Source organism: Camelus dromedarius, chromosome 10 (genome assembly GCF_036321535.1).
Source record: "Camelus dromedarius isolate mCamDro1 chromosome 10, mCamDro1.pat, whole genome shotgun sequence".
NCBI lineage: Eukaryota > Metazoa > Chordata > Mammalia > Artiodactyla > Camelidae > Camelus > Camelus dromedarius.
The window spans coordinates 75898697-75921528 of NC_087445.1; the positions used below are offsets into that span (position 1 = coordinate 75898697).

At 56.5% G+C, this 22832-nt stretch overlaps 1 protein-coding gene across 5 annotated transcripts in view; it reads right to left on the reverse strand.

The window, feature by feature from the left end:
- Positions 1 to 230: 230 nt before the first annotated feature.
- Positions 231 to 22832, reverse strand: part of CAMSAP1 (calmodulin regulated spectrin associated protein 1) — a 51731-nt gene continuing 29129 nt past the window's right edge. For all 5 annotated transcript variants that reach the window (XM_064490682.1, XM_064490681.1, XM_031450801.2 and 2 more), the window contains 12 exons: positions 15691 to 15830; positions 15507 to 15603; positions 11971 to 12145; positions 11445 to 11536; positions 10831 to 10915; positions 7925 to 10283; positions 6960 to 7096; positions 6644 to 6852; positions 6260 to 6362; positions 4683 to 4798; positions 4142 to 4260; positions 231 to 1356 (listed from right to left, as the gene is read on the reverse strand). In XM_064490682.1, coding sequence (XP_064346752.1) covers positions 1054 to 1356; positions 4142 to 4260; positions 4683 to 4798; positions 6260 to 6362; positions 6644 to 6852; positions 6960 to 7096; positions 7925 to 10283; positions 10831 to 10915; positions 11445 to 11536; positions 11971 to 12145; positions 15507 to 15603; positions 15691 to 15830 — 3935 coding nt within the window. In that variant the 3' untranslated portion in view covers positions 231 to 1053. The remainder of the gene's footprint in view (positions 1357 to 4141; positions 4261 to 4682; positions 4799 to 6259; positions 6363 to 6643; positions 6853 to 6959; positions 7097 to 7924; positions 10284 to 10830; positions 10916 to 11444; positions 11537 to 11970; positions 12146 to 15506; positions 15604 to 15690; positions 15831 to 22832) is intronic.

Consider the following 22832-nt stretch of genomic DNA (forward strand, 5'->3'; position numbering starts at 1 on the left):
ATCCCACTTACGTGGAGTTCACAGACGGCTGCAAACAACCACTGTTTCTAAGCAGGTGGCAGAACGAAGTGACCAGTCTCAGGCAGGAGCTGCACACTCCACTCCGGGCACGCTGCTCTTCCGGAAGCAAGGATCAAGACAGGACAAGTGACGACATAATAAAGACACTAAACGAACCATCAGCTCAAGTGCATCACCTTTTAAGAGAAACATGCTCAGAGTGAAAAATATTCTACTTTACCAAAATCTGTCTTTATTAAAGTGAACAAGTCACGAGCGCAATCCGAAACTGGATGAACGAGCCTGTAATCTGCTCAGCCCGCCTGTCGTCCACCGGGCAGACGCCAGCAGAGAGCACGCCCACGTCCTCACGACTGCGTGTCAGCGAGGCCACCTCCGTCCTTGTAAATGTCGTTTTAGCAGAAGACAGACTTTGCAGATTTCAGTGCTTTTAGTGAACTGGTATTTTCAGTAAACTTTTTCTGAGCAGCAAGGAACAAGAATTTTTTTCAGAAATCTTAGAATTGGATATAAACGTTGGCAGTAGACATAATCAATAAATATGATACAATTTCTCAAATGAAAAAGATTTCCCCAAATCAAATTCCTTTCCTAAAGACATTCGAACACCCTGACCTGAGAGCAAGCCTCAGTCCTATAATCTCACGAGATGACAGCTGGCCAACGAGGGGGTTGGGTCATGTGCAAAGGGGGCGAGGTGACCGGCGAGGAAGCAAAGCAAATCATGTCCCACTGATGCTGCAGGAGAACTTCAAGTAAAAGGAACCTGCTGCCCGCAGCTCCGCACACACCGGCCCTCGTCCGAAGCCTTGTGTGAGGGGGGCCCACGGCGGCCGAGCCGCGGGGGACGCACCACCTCCCCGCTCCCGCTGCACCCGCCAGCCTGCGTGCTGGGAGCCTGGGGAGGGCTTTCTCCTGTTGTCCAGAAGCCTCTTGTAAAAGGTCTGTGATTCTGCACACTTCGTACCCAAAAGGATGAAAATAATAAACACGGGCCCGGCCGGCACGCCGCAGACCCCCGCCCGCACGGGGTCATTTACGAGGCTGGGTCTTCTTTGGCACCGAGGGCCGCCTGGGCTGCCACAAGTGGTTGTGGATGGTGAGCGCGTCCACGCTGACAGACATGGTTTTGGCCGGGATCAGGTTAAACTGTTTTCGGTCTGAGCTGTATTTATACAGTTTGTCGATCATTTTCTTGGTGATACTCTTTGGCCCCGTGCCAGTTAGTTTGTAGATTTCTTCAGTGTCAGGATAGTAGCAATAAAGTGCCCTGAACTGGCAGCCAGCGTCGCGAAACAGTATGATGTAGTGATTGGCGTCACACTTCTCCAGCTCCTGTATGGAGGGAGTGAAGGAACAGAGACAGGGACTGAGTGTCTCCAGGAGGCACGGCACCACAGTGCTGTGGGCCTGACCGAGAGGCCGGCGGCCAGCTGACCCCCCACTCCTGGGGCAGGCTCACTAGTGCCCACCACAGGTGCCGACTCCGAAATCAGGGGCTATCTCTTGGGTGAAGCATCGTCTTCCCCTGAGAGCTTACTTAAGAGTCTAGGCATCCAAAGGGAAAAATGCTTTTAAAATTATGTGAAAAATCACATGAAAAGACGCTCAGTGTCATTAGCCATCAGAGACATGCAGATCAGGGCAAGAGAGAAGCCTGCTCCACCGCCAGCCTCGGTCAGACAGACAGACAGGAACGAGCGCTGCTGGGAGGCACTGTCGGGGACAGTGGCAGTGCAGCCGCCGTGGAAACCAGAACGGCAGACACAGTCACGTGACGCAGCCGCTCTTCCCTTAGTTACACACGTGAGAGAAACGAACACACGCATCCACATAAAACCTGTACATGAACGTCCACAGCAGCGTTACTCACAAGTCAAAAAGTAGAAGCGACCCACACGTCCATCAGCAGATGGATGGGAACACAAAACGCGGTGTGGACGGACAACAGAATGTTACTCAGCCACAGAAAGGAATGAAGCCCCCACACTGGCTACCACACGGTGAGCCTTGGAAACATCATGCTGAGTGAAGGAAGTGGCCCCAAAAGGGCGCACAGCGTAGGGGCCCCTTCCCAGGAAACGTGCAGGGAGGCAAACACACAGAGAGGGCCAGCAGGTGTGTGGCGGCCGGGGCCAGAGGGGCTGTGCGAAGTGGTCATCGGCACAGGGCTCCTGTTTGGGGCAATGAAGGTTCTGGAATTAGACAGTGGTGACGGTGGGGCTCATCTGTGAACAGGCTGCACTCTAACAGGGTGGCGCTCACGGCGGGTGAGTGACCTGTCGACAACACCAGCACAAGGAGCCTGCAGACCGGGTCCTGACCTCTGAAATGTTTCTGTGTCGACAGTTTCTTAAAAGCAGATCCTCCTCACGCTTGAAAATACCTGCTTTAATTGTCTACCCCAGCAGTTTTCAAAGCATGGCCCTGGGGTTCCTGAAACCCTCTCCCCAGTGTCTGCAGGACGTCCTCTGCCTCTTCAGGCTCCCCTCAGTGTGCAGCAGGTTTCCAGGGGCCACGGGCCAGGCGGCCAGGTAACAGACCGGACGCGGAAGTGGGGAAGAGCCAGCTATCTTTAACAATACCGAGAACTAGAAAGACTTGTAAAAATGTAAAACAACGCCGCTCTTCTATTTATTTTGCTTTCAGAAAACTGTAGTTTTTTCACAAACATATACTGTCCCTTTCAACCTATAACAGGCTTATAATTTTAAATAGATTAAGAAATAAATATACATTTCTTAAATTAAGTGGAAAAAGCAGAATCCAAACCTGCATCTGTAATACAGACTTCTAATTCCATAAAAGTTGTCTGAACGTAAACAGAATGAGATGTGAGGAAGCATCCTGGCCCAGGTCCCGTCACTGACTCCCACGCCCACCCCCACATCTGTACTGGGGTCACGGTCCTCCTCTGCCCACAAGTGCAGCTGCCCTCTCCCACAATGCAAAGCCAAGTCCCTTTGGCCAACAGAAGGCATGTAGGAGCTGCCCTGTGAGCCCCAACTTCCCAGCTCCATGCTTCAGCCCAAACTGGGGGCTCAGTCCCGCCTCGTGCCCGGACGCCTCCCTCCACGGGGCTCTGCTCCAGCATCACTTTCCTGAAGACCCTCCCTGACCCCACCCCGGGCCCCACCCTGCTCCGTTACTCTTCGAGGTTCCCCCTCACGTGTAACCTACGGCCGCAGCCCAACCGGCCACCACTGCCCCTGGACACGGCCCTGTGGGGACCAAGCCACACTGTCGGTCCTGTGACGTCACCACCAAGCGGACATGGTAGCCGAGCCGGCGTCGCTTCCTGTGTGACTCCTCTTTCAGGGCTATCTCACACCCTGGATCGTAAGCCCCCTGGCGAGGCAGTCAGGCCAGCTCCCTGACCGACCCAGGGGCTTGACCAGCCAAGGACAGTGGAGGGGGCCCTGCTGTCCCCTCAAGACTGAGCCTCAGTTGGGTGATGGGCATGACCCTGACTACCAGTGCCTCCCAGATCTGCCACGCCCCGCAGCCTCCACAACTCACCGATGACGTGACCGAGGCCCAGTGGTGCAGCTGCGCAGTCGTGGGCAGTGTGGCCCGCAGGGGGGCAACGGCCAACATGACAGGACAGACACCACCACCAGCATTCTGCCCCCAAACTTCCGTTCTCCAGGGGTCCCCGCTCAGAGCTGGAATCCCTCCTGGAGCCTCCTCCTCCTCCTCCTCCCCTGGGAGCCCACAACCCCGCCCGTGAACCCCTCCAGTCTCCATCCCTTACATCCACCCCGTTGGGACTCTCCAATCTCAGCACCTTCCGCCTCGTCCACCTGCAGTCACCTGCACTCAGCTACCAAACCATGTCTGCTGTGGAAACCTCACCACCTCCGGTCCCCTACCCGGACCCAGGCGGCTTCCCACTGGGCCCCTCCCTGGACTCCCAGCTCTGTCCCCTCTGGGTCCACTGGTCTAAATTCTGCTCTTCCACAGAGCCCTCCCCACCACGAGGGCCCAGGAATGCTGGTTGGCATGCCCCGAGCCACTCTCACACGTTGACAACCAGGGTGCTGCTCCCTTCCAGAGGGAGCCCTTATTTACAGACACTGCCATTCTGTACAGAGACTTAGAGGTAAAGCTCAGTACTTGCCTCCAACACTGAATTCTTGTGAGGCTCGTTCACTTTCCCCGCCAGACAGCAATGGGACACGGCGTTATGAATAATCGACTTGTTCGACTTGCTGCTGGGCTCCTTAAAGAGCTTGGGACCTGCGAAAGCCAGGCCGAGACTTGCAAACTCGCTACTTAAGGCATAAATACACACACAAAAGAAAACGAACAATTTCGTAGAACCAACCAACAGGTAGGCTGAATTAAGGATGTTTGTAATTTTTTGAAGTAACAGCCACTTCCAATCTATGGGGGAATTTTAAACTACAGATTTAAATAAACTAAGAAAAAATTAAACTAAGTAATTACTTAGTCTTTTTCTAACAGTTTCTTTGATATAAAAAAGACAAAACCAAGGAACAATAATTTATAAAAGTCTAAGGTTCCAAAGCACCCGGGGCACCCTACTGAGCTGCAGGGCTGTGCACACACAAAGGCATGGCCCCCCCGGAGGCAGCTGGAGAGCCAGTGTCCACCTGACAACACAGCCGCACCCGCGACCTAGGAAGAGCGAGGGTCACCTGTGTACTCGGCCACCGAGGCGAGGGAGGACGCTGCGGACGCCGTCTCCCAGTCTCTGTCCGTGCTCCTGCTGGGGTTGCGGCTCAGGATGGGCAAGGCTTCCAGGGACTCCACTCTGTGAAGAGAAGGACAGAGGTGGGGTTGGTGATCGCGGACACACCCCTCACCCACAACTGCCATAGCGTGTGGGGTTCCACCCTGAAACGGCCAAGCTGCACCATCAGCACAGAGGGACCAGCCACTGCGGCAGGAGCCCCGAGGTTATGGTGGGGGCAGCGCGGTGGTCTACTCCCCCAGAACACGACGGCGAGGTCTGGGCAAGGTACAACCCAAGCCCTGGGCACTGCGGAGTATGGAAACACACGGCCGGGAGGAGTGCCTGCCAGGGAAGTTCACCCTCAGGCAGCCCCGTGGAGCAGGACGGCAGTGCTCAGCCGTGCTGGCTCGGGCACCAAGGGGCAAGCGTGGTCCACCTGTGCTGCTGCCCAGCAAGGGGCAGGTCCCCGCAAAGGAGGGAGGGCACAGCGGGCTGTCTGGGCCCCAGTCTCAACGGCTCTCCCATCCCCAGCAGGCCTGAGCTGCGTCCCTGCAGGGCAGTCCCCGCTGAGCGCAACAGATGCTGCCATGCATGGGAGGCAGGCACCGCTGAAGTTCAAATCCAGCCCTGGTAACTGACCACCTGAACAAAGATCCAACCGGAGTTCAGAGTCCCCGGGAGGTGTCCTCCACAGAGCCCAGGCGATGAGAAGCCACCAGACGTGCGAAGGGGCAGGACAATGCGGCCACCGGGTGCACGCACGTGACAAAGGACCGGGGTGGGGGCGCCTACCAGAGGCCAACCCCACCCACAGAGGAGGTCACCGAGGCCAGTGGGCAGACGTTCAGTGGTGCTGACGAGGACCCCAGCACCTCCGCCCAAGTGATTCTTTAATCACAGAGGGAGATTTTTCACTGCTGGGGAAAACCACACCTCAAACAGCCCAAGTCAAGGGACAGGCCTGACAGGCTGCCCCGAGAACCAAACACCCCCCTCCCCTTGGCGCCGTCTCCAGGTGTTCCCGCCAAGTGTACAACCCGAACCGGACCCCAGGGAGAGCACACCAAGAGGCAGGTGACAAAATAACCAGCCAGCCTGTGCTCAGCAGGTGTCAGGGCCCAGGACGCTAAGGGCTGCAGACGTGCCCCAGGCGGACAGACAGGGACTCAGCTCGACCTGGGCCCCCCGGTCCCCCCACGCAAGGGCACTCCCGGACACCCAGCCACAGCGAACAAGGACCGAGGGCCCCGTGAGAGTGCCGGCCCGACGACCAGCTGCGTAAGACAACACCCCCGCTCGTAGGAAGTATTCAAGGACGCAGAGCAGGCTGTCACCAACTCCCTCCTGAACAATCAACACACAAGTGTGTGTGCGGCTGGGAGGGGGCGAAGGGACAGAAGATAGAGCAAACGTGGCGAATCTGGTGAACCCAGGGGAAGGGTGCTCTGTTTTCGAGAAATCACAGCAACTGCCCTGGACGCCTGAAGTCACACCACAGAAGTTAGAGCCATCGCCCACACATCCTCCCAGCCCCCTTACCGCTGGGCGGGTGTGCCCCCCGAATGTACACTCTCGGGCTCTGTGGTCGCCGCAGAGGCCAAGGACAGGCTGGAGCCCGACTGGGCCCGGCTCAGGTTATCAGCTGCCAGGGAAGAGAAGAGCTTTCATGAGACACGCATCTGTTCCCCCAACCGCCTGCACAGCCCCTCATGGCCCGGGGGCACGGTAAGAGGCGGACACCCAAGGGAGGGGGTGTCTCTGCTCTGCCTCTGGAGGGGCACCTGCGAGGCCTGCGCTCCACCACCTGAGGACTCCAGCACTCGGCCCACCTCTCCCTCCTGAGAACCAGAGAGCCCGTCCGCCCCCAGACGCTGCAGGGAGCGGGGAGCAGGGAGCTGAGGGCAGGGCCATGGCGCCCCTTACGGGTGGAGGCGCTCTTGGGTCCCGAGTCACTGTTCGGCTCCTCGCGATGGATGGACTTCGGCCGCGGCTTCTTGGGTCTGGCCTTGGGTTTGCCCAGGCCCTGCTCCTCTAGGATCTGCTGCTGCTTCCGCCGCAGGTACTCCTGCTTGATGAGCTCCCGCCGCGCCTTCTCCTCCTCCTTGCGGATCCGGTCTTCCTCCGCCTTACGCCTGACAGAGGATACGGCCGTCCTGCTCAGAGGCTGGGGGCCAGGGCCGGCGCTCACAGCCCGCCCAGGTGGCAGCAGCTCCCCCGCCCGTCCCGGGGGTGGACCTACCGGGCCTCGTCCCGCTTGAGCTCCACCTCAGCCTCCAGCTGCTGCCTCCGCACGCGCGCCTCCTCGGCCTTGCGCTGCTGCTTCAGGAGGAAGGCCGCCCGCTTCTTGGCGAGCTCGTCATCTGCCTTCTGCTCATCCTGCAAGCAGACGTCACCTACAGCCCGGCCACCTTGCTCCCCAGCAGAGCCACGCTCCGGCAGCCGAGCTGAACACACCCTGAGAAAACACCACGTGGGGCCCAGCACTCACCCTGCTGATGACGAATGAGCATGTCCCCGTGGACAGCAGAACGCAAACCAAAGAGAAACAGGCCACTCAAAAAGCATTCAGTTTGTCATCCTGAACTCAGCCTGAACCTGAACTTACCTGCCTTACAAACCACGTCTAGAGCCCCAGGCAGGAGCCACCACCAGGCTGGTTACTCGTCTGTTCCCCGCGTACAAGCAGATGCCACCCAGCACCCGCGTCTCATGACAGGGCGGCTCACACCGCTCCACAGTGTGTCCCCACCTCACAACTGCCCGGGGAGGGGAGACCCCGTCCAGACAGAAGAGAGCCTCACAGTTACCGCTCTCTTCTCTCGAAGAAAAAATTACAAGGAACAGACAGGAACAAAACCGTTTCCTAAAGCTTCTGCATCTGCCCAGACCCTGTAACAGGGTTCAGCAAACCTTAGCCCGAAGGCCCAACACCTGTTTTCTGGAGCCTGCGAGCCAGGAATAGTTTTTCATTCTCACACGGTTGGAAAACCATGGGAAGAAAAACTTTCATGCTTCGGGGCCTTGAGGACAGCTCTGCTAGCGCAGCCAGACTCCCGCCACTGGGTGGGGTCCTCGCAGGGACCGGCGGCCAAGGAGTCGCGTGCGCTGGGCCCTCAGCAGAAGAGGCTCATTTGTCTGTGCTGCCCTCACGAGCATGGCGAAGTGAGGACACCTGCCTGCCGTGTGACACAGACGCCACCTTACCTTGAAGAAGAAGCCGACACCCGGCTTCTGGTCGCCATCGCTACCAAGGTCCACAGCACTCTCTTGGCCCCCCGTCTCCCCGTCCTCGTCAGGGGCCTTCAGGTCGGAGAGGTCCACCTCGATGAGGCTCGCCTTGCTCCGCGGGGGCTCATCCAGGGCCATACTCTCCTTCACCGAGATGCTGAGGGCGCTGAGCCCTGCCTCCTTCACGCCCTCCAGCGCCTCCTTGAAGCCCCCCTGCTCCGATATGATGTTCGCGTCCCTGGGCGACCTCTGGTTGTTCTCATCATGAAGCCTGTAACTGTCCAGGAAGCCCTTCTCGTGGGCATCCCTTCCAGGGTCAGTGATGCCGTCCCAGCTCGGGTCGGAGGGCGTCCGCGGAGGGAAGGGCCGTAGGTGCGGGAGGGTCTCGACACTGGGCGTGGGGGTCTTGCTTCGGGAGGAACCTTGAGGTCGCTCTTTCGGGACCTTCAGCTCAGCTGGCCTCCCCGAGCGGGAATTCCGACCCTGGCCGAGCCGCGGGGGCTTGCGGTGACCGGCTGTTCCCGTCGGAGACAGCGGCTCAATGAAGTGGATGGGCGCCTTGACCTTCGGGTCCTGGGAGCCGTTTTTTGGGCCGGGGGCGGGTGCGGTGGGGGGCTCCATGAGCAGCTGCTCCTGCTGCTGGGAGATGCGGAGGATGGCCTGCTGGAGCGCGCTGATGGTCTCGCTGAGCTTCTCGATGGAGAGCTCACACTCGCCCGTGCCCACCCCATCACCGGCGCCGCCCTCCAGGAGGGCCGCAGACAGCGCTGTGCTCCTCTCCAGCTCATGCAGGACGGCGGGGTCCTTCGGGCTGTGCTGCTGGATGAGAGCCTCCGTGCCCAGGTCCTGTGGCTCCAGGAGGCCCACCCTCCCCTCCTCGACGAGGAGGTCCTCCGTCCTGGACCCACCGCTGGCGAAATCGTCCCCGTTGTGCTGTGAATACTCTCCAGCCAAAGCTTCTGCTTTGAGTGGCTGCGGAGCCACATCGGGCCTGCCCTTCTTGACCACGTGCAGGAAAGCCGCCTTCCCCAGCGTCAGGCGCTGCCGCGCGGACAGCGCCTCCATCTTCCTCTTCTGCGCCTCGATGGCCCTGCGCTTCTCCTCCAGCTGCATGTGCAGCTGCACCAGCTCGGAGGCCAGGAGGCTGGCGTGGTCCCTGCTCTGCCTGCTCGGGCTCTGCTCCCGCCTCTGCTTCCACGTCGTCAGGGGAGCCGGGCAGCTCTCCGAGGCATCGGGCGTGGTCTTCTGGGAGCTGCTCGTGCTCGACTTGGTTTCACAGCTGTTGAGCCTCTGCAGCTTCCTCTCAGCGAAGCTGGTCATCTTCACGCTCCCGCTGGCCATGGAGACGCTGCTGACCTGGGAGACGGTGCTCAAGCACGGGCTGGAGCGGCCGCTGGCATCGTCCTTGTCTTCGTGCTCCTTCACCTTCATGTCCTCCTGCAGCTTCGCTGACTCCTCCTCGCCGCCGTGCAGAGCTGTCCCCAGGGGGTGGTCCTCGCCAGCGAAGTCCTGCTCGGCCTCATCCAGGTCAGCCAGGTCGGAGTCCGAGTCCTGCCTTGGGACGCGCCAGGGCTCTGGGCCGTGGGCACCAGGGCTCCGTGTGCAGCCCCCATAGAACCTGCCCTCCGAGTCCTCATCAGCTCTGGCTACGTGAAGAAAGAAGCCATCGGCAGACTGTCCCTGAGATGTTGGATCGAAACTGCTGCTGGACAGGGGCCCGCTGCGGGCCTCCCCCGCCACCTGCGGCCCTGCCTCAGTGGGTGCGGGGTCGAAGCCCACAGGAAGTTCTGAACAGGAGATTGGGGTGAAAGTCCTGTTCAAGTCACGGCTGACGTGACAGCCGGGCGCCTTCTTCCGCACCAGAGGCTGGTGGCCCTCGCCGGGCCTGCGGGACGAGAAGCCCCTCGGCCGCCCCTCCCCGCACTCATCCTCCTTGGTGATCGCCTGCTTCTCCTTGGCCGGCCTGAGCACGGCCGGCATCAACGGCTCCAGGAAGAAACTGTCAGGCTTGCTCTCTAAGGGGTCCGCCTGCTGCTGGGGAGACCTGGCACTTGCCATCAGGCCTGGGTCACCACTCTGGTGGGTGACATCCGTCCTAATGATGGCTACGAGTTCCTCATCCTCGTCCTCGATGTCTACATTGTTCAACAGGCCCTTCCCATCAGCCTTGGTGCCTGTGGGGTGTGGCTGGTTCTGCGGGGTCAGATGAACAATATTGGATGCCAAGCTGTCCTTGCTGATGGAGCGCGCCAGGCTGACGCTGTCGCCAGAGCCAGGGTCCATGTCGCAGCTTGCTGCATGATGGACAGCGAAGGGCGCCGGCTGAGACACAGGCCTGCAATGCGGGGGAAAGAAGCCCACGGGTTACGAGTCATGAGAAGAGGATCCGCATCTCAAACACAGGAGACTGACAAACCCTCCCCCAGGGAGAAAACTGGAGTCCTCTCCATTCTGGGACTGGCAGACACCCTGGCCCAGGGCCCCTTAAACTCGCCGAGGGGCCCCCAAAGCTTTTATTTGTTCATCCACATTAATCAGTATTTATCATACTAGAAATTAAAGCTGGAACATTTTCAAAAGGACTAAAAATTACAGTAAGAAATCTGTTACACGAACAATGACCATATTTTCTAAAATAGGGAAGTTTAATAGAGTTCAAAGCATGGCCTCATTTGACACCTGTGCAGACCTCCCAGACATCCGACGGGATTCCCAGGTCTGGCTCTGACTCAACCTGCTGTGACACCACACCGCCCCGTGCCCTTGGAATTGGAAAAGCAGGTTACGGAAGTAAGTCTGACCTCTGAAGGTCTCAGTGGGCCCCAGGGCTTGCACTAAAGGGCGCTGCATGGAGATACTTATTAGAAAGGCAGGTAGTTCACCTGTGTTTTTTTTCCATCCATGCTACCGCTGCACCTCGGGGCTGACCATCGACTCGGGTTAAAGAATTAGATCGGTGTCGCTGATCTGTAGTGCGGAGGAAACGGTAAGTGCGTTCAGCATTAAGTAACCTGTTTTACAATGCTTGAAGTGCTTTCAGTATAATAGCCATTTCTCAAGGAAATGCATCATAACTCAGCACACCGGAACTGCTCAGGGAAAGCAGATAATCACAAAGACACAATTTTCAACAGTTTCAGTAACAAGCAGTGCGTAATCCAACAGCAATCAGCCCAGGCCATAATCAGAGCCAGTTGTAGGTCAATACCAATTAAATGATGTCACCATCAACTGAAACAACCAGCAAAGAGCAACGCGTTTAAGCTCTTCCTCAGGCACGACAGCGGCTTCTGTAACCGTCGGATAACGTGCTAGACTTTCGTAATATTTTCACAACAAAGACCATAATTTCTAAGGCACAGCAATAAAAATTACAACGCATTCTGCCACGGGCTTCTTAACTAGAAATGCGACGTCACGATGAGAGCATCTTTCTGAGAACTATCACTTCCACGAGCGACACTGAGAGGGACGAGGAACAGGGGAGGCTTCTCACCGGGGGGGTCCTCTCCCTGCACCGTCTTTTGCTGTTTCTGTCTCAGGGGCAGCAAAGGATGCGATGGGCTAAAGGCAGAAGCCCCTTTCCCCCTAAACGGAAGAAGGATGGCAGAGAAAATCACTACTTCATCAATCTTTAAGATCAAAGACAAATGCATAAGAAGCTACAGAGAACACCATGAATTCACCCCCAAAGAAGGAACCAAAATTATAATTTTCCCCAAAAAATGAATCAAAAAGGTACCAAGAACATCAAACCTGGGATAAATATCCAAACTGCAGCCAGGAGACATAGTGACTTCTGGCTGGAGCCTGTAATACAAGTCTCAACTTTTAACAACTATGCAATTAATTAATTAAGGTTATCCTCCTTGCCTCCGGGCAGCTGGGGCCAGAGAGAGGCCTCTGGCTACCTACTCGGTACTTCTTCTATTGCCCCATGAGAAAAGGCAACTCCAATCAGAGCTGTAAACCAGCGAGAGAAGGGGCAGGACGGCGACTTAACCCTGAGCAGACAGGCTTACAGGTGCTCGGGCTCCTCGAGGTGCAGGTGGTGCCTGTGGCCCTCGGCCTGCAGCTGGGCGGAGGGCTGGAGGTCGGCCGGGCTCGCCACAGCAGGGCTGCCCAGGAAGCTGCGTTTGGTGGCGTTGGAGATGGGGACAGGAGGCCGGCTGCTTTTCTGGTGTGACACTGCTTTAGCTGCAGAAACAATAGTTTTATAGAAATAGTTGCATTATTATTTACAGTTACTTGAAACACTAGCAAGAAATCCTTTTTTTTTTTTAATCCCAGTTTTTGTAAGCACTAAAAATAACGCAACTTTTACTTGAAACCAAAGTTCTCCTCCCCAAAGCTGGTTTCAACTTCAACAAGTGTATTCTGTATTGAATATTACAAATGTGATACCAGAATCAAAAGCCACAACACAGCCTAGAACAGCAGGAACTGGAACTGGACATGCAAGTCTGACAACGAGCAAGCTGCCTCGTCCTGGGCCCCGCCCCGGGGAGCCGCCCTGCAGCTCCAGGAGACCCACAGGAACAGCAGCAACAAGCCACAGCAGGGTGAGGGCCGAGGACAGAGTAGCTCTTCTGCAGCTGGGCCAAGTCAGGGATCTGGGCCTTGAAAATCTCAAATTCCCAGATCTCCTGCAACTCTGTGAGCCTGCAGAAGGTGCCCTCCCCAGGCCCCTGTGGGACTTGCCCTGCCTCCCGTCCCGGCCACCAGCCTCCAAGCACAGGCTGGACCCGACAGGGTGTGTAGCCAGCAGCCGGGGCAGGCCTGGGTCAGGGAGAGCGTGCTGACATGGGAAGACTCCTGGACCCACGGTTCAGCAGGGACCCCGGCACGCACAGCACACAGACTAACAGCACAGCCCTCACTATGCGAGGGCCACCACGGCTACCTTCAGACAGCTGATCCACTACAGAGGGATGAGGAGCCCGGGGCAGACACCCCAGCTCAGAGGCGTGAGGGGCTGCCCCCAGTGACTGCCTGAGCCGGCAGAATCCACATGGATGAGATCACCCAGAAGCAGAAGGGGCAGCCAAGGGGACTGGTAACAGCGGGTGGGGATGGGAAGGGCACACAGCCTCCCCAGGGGCCAACAGCCAGCAGCTGGCTGGTCCCACGAGAAGAAACCAAGGATGGGTGACTGGACGCTGAGGAAAGCCCCTATCAGGGCCTGAGCCTGGAACCACCTACCCATGAAAAGCTTCCCAGGAGCCAGACCCACCCGCTAAGGCTGGAGCGCACGGCACTGACCCGAGCCCCTCCCCACAGGACAGACGCCACTTCCTCAGGTGCCCTGTGCTGGGGGTCAGGGACACCCAGCACGTCCCAGACAGGGGACACAGAGCAGGACAGAGCTTCTCCTTGGGCCCAGGCTGTGCAGTCCAGTGGGCCCCATGCTCTGCAGGCATCGGGGCAGGTGAGAGCTACAGGGGCTCCGGCAGGTCCCAGTGGGAGAAGCAGAGGGTAGGATCCTGGGGTTCTGGGGCAGGGCCACACCACCTGCCACAAAGAACCACACACATTAAAGATACAAGGCCTGGCATGCACTGGGCATGGCTGAGACCACATGCCTTGCTCACAAGACACCCAGGGACCAGGCACTGGCACTCAGAACTGTCCCTCGGGAGCACAGTTCTGTCAGACACCCCCAGTCTCCAGGGTGAGCTCACCGTCAGCAATTCACCCCAAGATTGATGTGACACCTTGGGATTGAGCCTGTGCAGGACCAGGCCCACCAGCCATGTTCCATCCACCCCTACAACACCAGCACCCCCTCAGCTCCAACTGCAGCCACACGGGGACCCCTGACGGTCGCTGACAGAAAAAGGAAAGCCTGAGTCTGGTAAACAGATGGGTGGATTGAAAACGTGAACAGACGCCACTGGCCGCTGTCAGCCAGCCTGTCATCAGCCAGCACCAGGCAGGCACCACGGGCACACGCAGGAAGTGGCCAGAGGCAGGGATGGACCTGTGCCCGGGAGGCCACAGGCACGGACTCCCACTGACCAGCTCCACGGGGCCAACGCTGAGCCCCGAGCATGGCACCGGTGCGGGGGGGGGGGGCAGTCTCACTGGGAGGGCTGGCAGTCCCTTCTGGGAAGACAGGTGCACCATGTGCTCGTCCACAGGACCCAGCCCACCTCTAGCCAGCAACAGAGAGCAGGACCTGGCCACACAGGCCCCAAAGAGCGCGCGTCAGACAGGAGGTGGGTGGGGACCACGGCCCTGCCGGAGCCCAGAGCGAGCGCCCCTACAGCTGCTGCTGGGGGTGCAACCCTTTCTCCCAAGGCCGGGCTTTAGGGAGAGAGAGGGGAGGTCGCCTCGAGCCATAGCTGGCACCATGGCACTGGCGGCACTGGCGGCACTGGCAGCCCCACGCACGCCCGCCCTTCTCCCCAGCGGCTCCTCCAGGCCCCTGCCCCCTGGTCTCCCGGAGGCCAGCATGGCCGCTGAGCCACGGCACATCCTCACGTCGGGGCCCCACACCAGCTGTCCTCGCTCGAGTGAATGAGCACCGGGCAGGGAGCTGCGGCTCCTGGGCAAGCGGGCTGAGGTCCGGGGTCCTGAGAGGCACGCGGGGGATGCAGCCCCGCCGACACCACGGGAGGACAGCGCGAGCAGCAGGCACCGGGCCGGGGCCAGCGGAAGGGGCCCCTGGGGGAGGGGGACGCCGAGGTTCCGGAGCTGAGGAGGCATGAGGCGGGCAGGGCAGGCCTCCGCCACGGCCCCGAGCACATGCCGGCACGGCGGGGGTGGGGCTGTCGTCACTTGTTTTAGCTCCTGATGGGGCTAAGCACCTTCTCTTAACCTTCCTGGGCAGCTGGAGCCCTGCCTCCACAAAGCACCTGTTCAAGTCTTCTGCTCAGCCTCCTATGGGCGGGCCTTCTCCTCACTGGCCAGGCTGAGCTCTTCCACGCCCTGGACACTTGTGGAATACTGACAGTACATAAACAGTATCTCCTACCCCAGTAGCTACTTGATTTCTTTCTTTTTTTACTCTTTACATCATTTTTTAATGAAAAAAAGGTCTTAATTTTAATGTGGTTAATTATCAATCCTTTCTTGCATGGCTACTTTTTTTTAATCTTTTCCAAAAAATTCCAAGGACATGAAGATATCCTCCCACATCATCTTAAAGTTTTACAGATTCCCAAGGCTGGCAGGTTATTTCACTCTGGTAAAAAAAAAAAAAAAAAAAAGCATTTTCTGCCTTGTTTTAGGGCAGAAAGTCAGATCTGTGGAGGATGAGGACGGGTGTCACAGACTAGAGCCCCTCCTACCCACGGAGGTTCACCAGCGTCACCTGGAGCCTTCTCTCCAATGACCGCTGCTCAGCCTGGACCCTGACACTGCAGGACAAGGTCGCAGCCTGCAGAGCCCGGGGAGCAGCTCGGCCCCGTCAGCTCTCCGCCCCCCAGAAGAGACGACCACATTCAGACACCACTGCTGTACAGAACACGGGAAGCAGCCAAGGACACCCTCTATGCACTCTGCCCACACTCTTTCCGAGGACACGGCTGTAACCTACAGGAAGTGGCTCACTCACCGTCTTTCAGCTCTTGGACATCCCTGGGCTGAACAAAGTCTGGTTTGACGTTCTCAAACCACCAGAAGAGCTCGGCAATGAAAACCATGACGTTTGGCTGAAAGGAACACAAAGACCCAAGGACACCGTAAGTAGCTCATTCACACGTGGCTTTAAAAACGTATCTTTAATAACTCATTATTACCTTCAGCACTAAGGGGGCATACAGCATATCTTCTAGCGTGAGATAAAAGCATCTGTTAAGATACTCATTTGAGAATTCTCTCAGAAGCCGAATATTATACAGACTGTCAGCCATCGATGTTACCTCCTTCAAGCAAATATCTAACAGATAAAAAGAAAACTACATTATAAAGATATTCTGCTTCATATGTTTGTGTGCACATATATGTGCAAATATATAATTTTAAACTGAAAAACATTTTAAACGAAGGAAGTGGTGATAGTTTAAAAAAAAGGTATTAACGTTAAGAAATCTAAACATTACAACCAGCATTATAAGGCATGCTAAATACAGAAACAAAACACTCAAGAAAAAGATAGTAGAAATCTTCAGGACCTGAATTTAATTGTTAACATCTAAAAAGCCTACAGAGGGGGGAGGGTATAGCTCAGTGATCGAACACATGCTCAGCATGTATGAGGTCCTGGGTTCAATCCCCAGTACCTCCATTAAAAACTAAATAAATAAACAAACCTCATTACCCCACCCCAAATAGATAAACAAAAATAAATTATAAAAAGCATCCAGAAATCACTGAAAACGTTGACACTTCCAGCATGGACAGCAACAATCAACTTCCAGTTTACACAAAGGCCTTGCTGCACAAAGCTAGCTCACGTTTAACCAAGCTTCGCTCTCCAGTCCTCCGCATGGGGTTATCTCCACGCTGCGGAGAGCGGGGCATGAAACAGGACGCGTCAGACTTCCCCAGAGAAGAGTGCAGGAAAACCGTGCATCACAAGGGGCGGGGGCTCTGTGCAGCACGTCTCCGCTGCGGGCCATGCGCCCCGTAGCAGGACAAGTGTCCACCCAGCTGCCCTGCAGGACGCCAGGCCCTCCACCAGTACCCTCAGCACAGGCGTCCCACAAGTCTGAGCGCTCCGTGGGGGAGGCGGGCAGCCCCCAGACAAGACCCAAGACAAGACCCAATACAGCTCAGGACTGAATGAGGAGGAGCCACACTGACAACACACGTTAACCTTGCCTGTAAATCAATAAATAGGATTTGAGAAACATAAGTTATTTCAAAACAGCTTTACTGCTAAGAAGAAATCATCTTCAAGGATTTAGAAAGCTCGTGCATAGATGAGATTCACGGCACCCGGGACTCAAGCGTGAACTCTGCCCTACGCGGTGTCCTAGCACTGCGGATTCCCGAGAGAAACCCGTTAGAAGCTGAGTAACTGCCCGTGTTTATACTGCTAAGACACGTTTCTTTTTAAAAATTCTGATTATGAAATACTACAAACAGAAAGATCAGACTCCCATGTACCCCCTACCCAGATGAAACACGTCAACATCAGACCTTCTCTGATTCAGACCTTGTTCCCTTTTGGTAACAAAGCATCACAGTGCTGAAGCCCCCCACCTCGGAGACAACCGCCCTCCCGGAGCCACGCGACCCTGACCCCTGCAGGTGTCTTTACCACATGAGGTCGGTGCCCGTAAATCACGTAAACACTGCGCTGCTGACTTGGCTGTTAAAAATCTACATTCACAACCACAAACGACGCCTGTCATTGTGATGCCTGCCATTCTCCCCAAACTCAGTATTATGATTTCCAAGAGCTTCACGCAGCTGGGGGTAGATTTCAGCCAGTCATTCTAGCAGCTACATAGGATTCCACAATTTTCACTCTCATGGAAAAAAGTGTCACAAAATCCAAACTTGTGTGCGCTCTGCACCTGCACGCCCCAAAGGGGCCGAGCGAGCTCCCACTCTGGCCACGTCCCGTCCGTGGCTGCTGGACGGTGGGAGCGGCCGCCGCGTGTCCCTCCCGTCCCCCGTGCTCCGACCTCCTCTCCTGGGAAAAGCCTGCTCTGTTTTGCCTCCAGCTTGCTCATCTTTTTCTCCCTGATTTGTAGGAATTCTTTGTGCACTATGGTTACAAGCAGTGGAGTGACCATCCTTTGTCAATTTATATTTGTTACTGGTATTTTTTCACAGATACAGTTTATCACTTAATTTTGTTTATGACGTTCCTCTGTCATCATACTGCATTTTAATATGATTATAAACATGGGACTCTTTCCTATTATTTGTGCTTCTTTTTGTAATTTAAATACTCTACCCCAACATCAATGTTATAAAAGTATGTCCCACCTCTTCTCCACGTTCTTAAGACACTGCTCTGCAGGGTTAGGCCTCTTGCCCAAGGACGGTGCTCACCTCATAGGGGGTAAGATCTCACTGCGTTTCCCCCCGCAGTCTGCACTGGCCAGTCCCCCTCCCCCTATGAGCTGCGCCCCCACAGGCACTGGGTCCCACAGAACAGCACTGGTCAGGCTCCTCCCTGCAGCTCCCTGGGGCCCCACGACCACTCCTGGGCCCAAACACACCGGTTTAGCAGATGTGACACTGAACAGAACTTGGTCTTCACAGAGAAAGGACCCCATGCTCTTGTTCCTCAAAATCAACCTGCCTGAAATCTGGGACAACCAAAGAACAGAACAATGAACGTAATGAATTACAACTGGTTGAACTAAATGAAGAGCCCACGAGGCCACCCTCATATGATCACCATGTGGCTAAGGGGAGCAGAAAAGGAGCGGCCCTCGCACGGAGCCCGGCTCACGAGTCAGCAAGCAGGGCTGGGAGCCCCAGCGCGGCGACGAGGCCGGGCGGCCAGTGTCCGTGTGGTCGCAGAGCCTCCCCCAGACTGCTGACCAATCCACCATAAAGCCAGAAACGTGATCTCAGAGCGGGCAAGGCCAGCGTGTGCCACCTGACCAAGGGTCACAGCTGTGTCACCTACACTGGGCGCAGCGACAGCGCATCCAGGCACTCCTGCCGCCAGCACAGGCCCCGTGCATAGTCAGGAGGGACACTGGACCAGGACACACCAGGGCGGTCAACACATTAAACGGCCTGCACTCCTGGAAGACCAAGGAGGCTGGGATGTGGCTCCAGGTCTAGGAAAGCAGACATGGCCGCTAAGCGTGGCAGGGATGCTGGACCAGAACCCGAGGGGGAGTGACGGCTGCGACAGGCAGAACCCAAACGGGCTGTCAGCCGCAGATGCGCCGGCCTCCCCGATGTGAGTGTGAGGGTGCCTGCCTTATCATCACTCCCCATCGCCCCAGAGAGAGGCACAGATGTGGCCAGATGTAACCGCTGGGCGGCCTGGGGAGCAGTGTGCTGGATGTCCTGGGCCTTCTTGGTAAATGTAAACTTACACCAAAATAAAGGGCTCCAAGCATCCTCTGTCCCTTTGGCCTTCAGTCTCCCACGAGAATTTTTACATTCTGTGTCAATCTCTGTAAGAAGGAAATTAATTATTTCTTGGACTGGTGATAAACACATGAATAACTGGGGAGATCACAACGTGCACACTGACTCTCGGGGTCTAAGGACCAAAGCCTTCCTCCCCGGCTACAGGAGAGCGTGCCGCTTTCCCGCAGGCTTGTCTCTTTGTGGATTTATTCCCTGAATCACAGGCAGGTCCTCTGTGGGTCACCACACTCACGGGAGCTGGCACCCATGTAGGGCAGGTGGACAGCGCAGCCCCTAGACCCCAGGGCTGCGGCTACGGCGCCCCCTCCTGTCCTCCTGCCCACAACAGTCTGGGGTCAAGAGCCCCCGTGGGGTCAGATCACGTCACCAGGAGGCCGAGAGCATTCATCACAAGTGGGCAGTGGTCCCTAGGACAACTCTGTGCCCCTCCTGAGGTGGCCTGGCCATACAGAACACATCCAGCTGCCCCATTCTTTTTTCTAGGGCTTCACGCAGGATTTTCGATCCAGGTTAGGAAGGAAAGAGCCCTTCCCCTCAACTCTGCTCCAGGTATCGGAATGAGCCTGACGAAGGTGACCACACAGAGCAGGGGCACCCGCCTCCCTCTTCTCTGGAACAGTCTTGTGACACAGGGGTAGTCAATTCCTGGAAAGCCAGTGGGACACCCGTCCACATGGACGTATTTCTGACAACTGAGCCCTCTTATTTGTAGTTTTGGTCTATTGGTTCAACAGGAAATCGTCCATTTCATCTAACATTTCAAACACACCTGGCGGACAGACACTCTCAGCATCTCCCTCGTTACCCACTTCAAGTTCACTGCATCTGCGTTCGTGCCCTCTAACTACTCTGCTCTTTACTTTGCTCTCCTTAACCAGTCTTTCCAAAGGATTGTCCATTTTATTAATCCTTTATAAGAACAAGCTTTTAGTTTCATACATTCCCTAAAACTTCAACATTTTCTATGGTTATTAAGTTTACCTAAAATTTTTAAATTAACTTTTATTTTAACAAAGTCTTTAAAAAGCCAGGGGAAAAAAAAAGCTTAAGAGAAGCAGCAATCTTTGCCCATCCCTCACCTCCGTAAGAGCCACTGGCCCACCCCCAGCCAGCCCACACGCCCACCCCCGGGGTCTCACGCTGCCACGGCTACGGAGCCGCCTCTGAGCTGAGCTACAGTGCCTCTGCTTACACTTCTTACACGCTTTCTTTTTTCCCGACCTAACCCTCCCCTCAGTTTTCCACGTCCCTGTTACTCTGAACGCCCCTCCCTAGGCCTGTGTCTCATCAGGGGGTGTCTCTGTAGCACACCCACACCCCTGACACTGATGCCGAGCTTGGAGAGGCTGCAGCATGCACTTCCTGGTCAGTATCTCTAGATGCTCCGGTATTGATCAGGCACACCGGGGACAAGATCGCTGGGGCCAAGATCGCAGGGGGCAAGATCGCCGGGGACAAGATCACTGAGGGACAAGATCACCGGGGACAAGATGGCGGGGGACAAGATCACTGAGGGACAAGATCGCTGGGGGCAAGATCGCGCGGGACAAGTTCGCGCGGGACAAGATCGCAGGGGACAAGACTGCCGGGTACAAGGTCACTGAGGGACAAGATCGCGGGGGACAAGATCACTGAGGGACAAGATCGCTGGGGGCAAGATCGCAGGGGACAAGACTGCCGGGTACAAGGTCACTGAGGGACAAGATCGCGGGGGACAAGATCACTGAGGGACAAGATCGCTGGGGGCAAGATCGCGCGGGACAAGATCGCAGGGGACAAGACTGCCTGGTACAAGGTCACTGAGGGACAAGATCGCGGGGGACAAGATCGCAGGGGACAAGACTGCCGGGTACAAGGTCACTGAGGGACAAGATCGCGGGGGACAAGATCACCGGGGACACGATCGTTGGGGACAAGATCGCAGGGGGCAAGATCACAGAGGGGCAAGATCGCGTGGGACAAGTTCGCGCGGGACGAGATCACTGGGGACAAGATCGCGCAGGACAAGATCGCGGGGGACAAGACTGCCAGCGGCAAGATTGCTGAGGGACCAGATCACTGAGGGACAAGACTGCTGGGGGTCCGGACTGGAGCCTGTCTGCTCAGGTCCAGAGAGCACCCCCGTCTCCCTGGACTTGGGCTCTCGAAGACTTTTAAAGGACCCCCGCCCAGTGGCCACCGTCTCCTGCCAGCCCAGCACATCCATTCTGGCACCTTCCCGGGTTGTGTGGGTGGGCGCCAGCTCGCCCCTCGGTTTGGCCCCCTCTCCTCTGCTCTTGATCAGGCGGCTGCTCAGAGTTCAGACATCTTATCTCCTCCAGGATGGAACCTGGATTCAGCCTGTCTCCTCCTGGAGCTGGAGTGATGTCTGCCCAGATAGGCAACCCCTCTTTGTTTCCTTTTCCTTCCTTCACTTCCTTTGGGTTTATTTCCATGTTCCTTTCTAATGCGCTGACATCAGCCTGATTCATTAATTTTTAAATTCCTTGGTGTCCAGAATATGCACTGAGGCTACAAGTTTCCCTTTACCCACCACTCTGAGATGCGTCCCGTGAGTTCTGGCCTGCATGTCATTCATTGATTTATTCAGCAGATACCCACTAAACACCAACTTGTCCCAGACACTATTTAGATGGTTGGGATGAATCAGTGAACAGAACAGGCAAAAAGGCCTGCCCTACAAAGCTCCCACTAGAAAATTCCACCATGATTTCTACTTTAACCCATGAAATATTTTAGTATCTTCTTTGGTTTCCAAGCACTGAAGAGTTTAGAGGTTTGGAAAAAGAGGCTGCATCTTTTTGTTGATCCTCACTTTACTGTGCTGTGGGGAACCTGTCAGCTCTGTGTGATCTATCAGGGTTTCTTTTGTGGCCTGAATCGGGTCCATTTTGGTAAAGGCCTCCATGCTTACGCAACTTCACAGGGCACATTCCCCACAAGCTGGGGCCCTGGGGCTGTCTGTTGCCCGTGTGTTCAGTCTCCTCTGGCCTCACTCTGCTTGCACCTGCCCCATCAGCCCGGTTCTGCAAGTCAAGTGAGAGTGTGGCTCTGCTCGTGTCACCTGTAATTCCGGCAATTTTAAAACCCACTTGGATGTTCTGCTTTGTGAGGCAATGAGCTTCAGCAACTGTCCTGTGGGTTTGCACATCATCGTTAACAATGACTCTGACCCCCAGGATTTCTTTCTGTCTCCAGACCCCTCAGCAGACAGGGTGGAAGCAGGCTACACAGCCAGAGCCAGAACCGAGAACCGCTGGCGTCAGTGAGCCGCGAGGCCGACTGGAGAAAACACCCAGGGTGTGGAGGGGGAAGGCGGACGGGACGGCCCGCGCACAGGCGCTCCGCTCCAAGACCCCCTGCGTCCTCGTCACTTCAAATGTCCCCCGTTCACACTCCAGTGTCCCTCCCCGCGTCTTGGCCGAGCCAGCCGCGTGGGGCTCTGTGCTCCCCTCCGCGCGTCCTGGGCCCCCGCTCCGCCTCACTCCTGCCCAGACCCACGAGTCTCACAGTCCCAGGCTCGACTGCATACCAACTCGCCGCCCGCTTCAACCCCCTTCCCACCTCCTCCCACCCCCCGAAATGCCTCCGCGCCGCCCCTCCCCAGGCCTCCAGGTCTCCCCACAGCCAGGCCACTGGAGCACAAAGGCCCAACAGGCCCGGGAAACCAGGTGACAGTCCAGCAGTTTTCACTCAAAATAGAGACCCCTCTTGGAGCCTGAGACCTGCCCCCACCCCGGTTCTTTCAAGTTCAGCGTGTGTCTCAGGAAAAACTCTGTCTAAAGAAACTATAAAACCCAGCACTTCCGCACTTGGATTAGGAGCAGGACAACGTCAGCTCAGCGAGTCTAACAGACACTCCCCATGT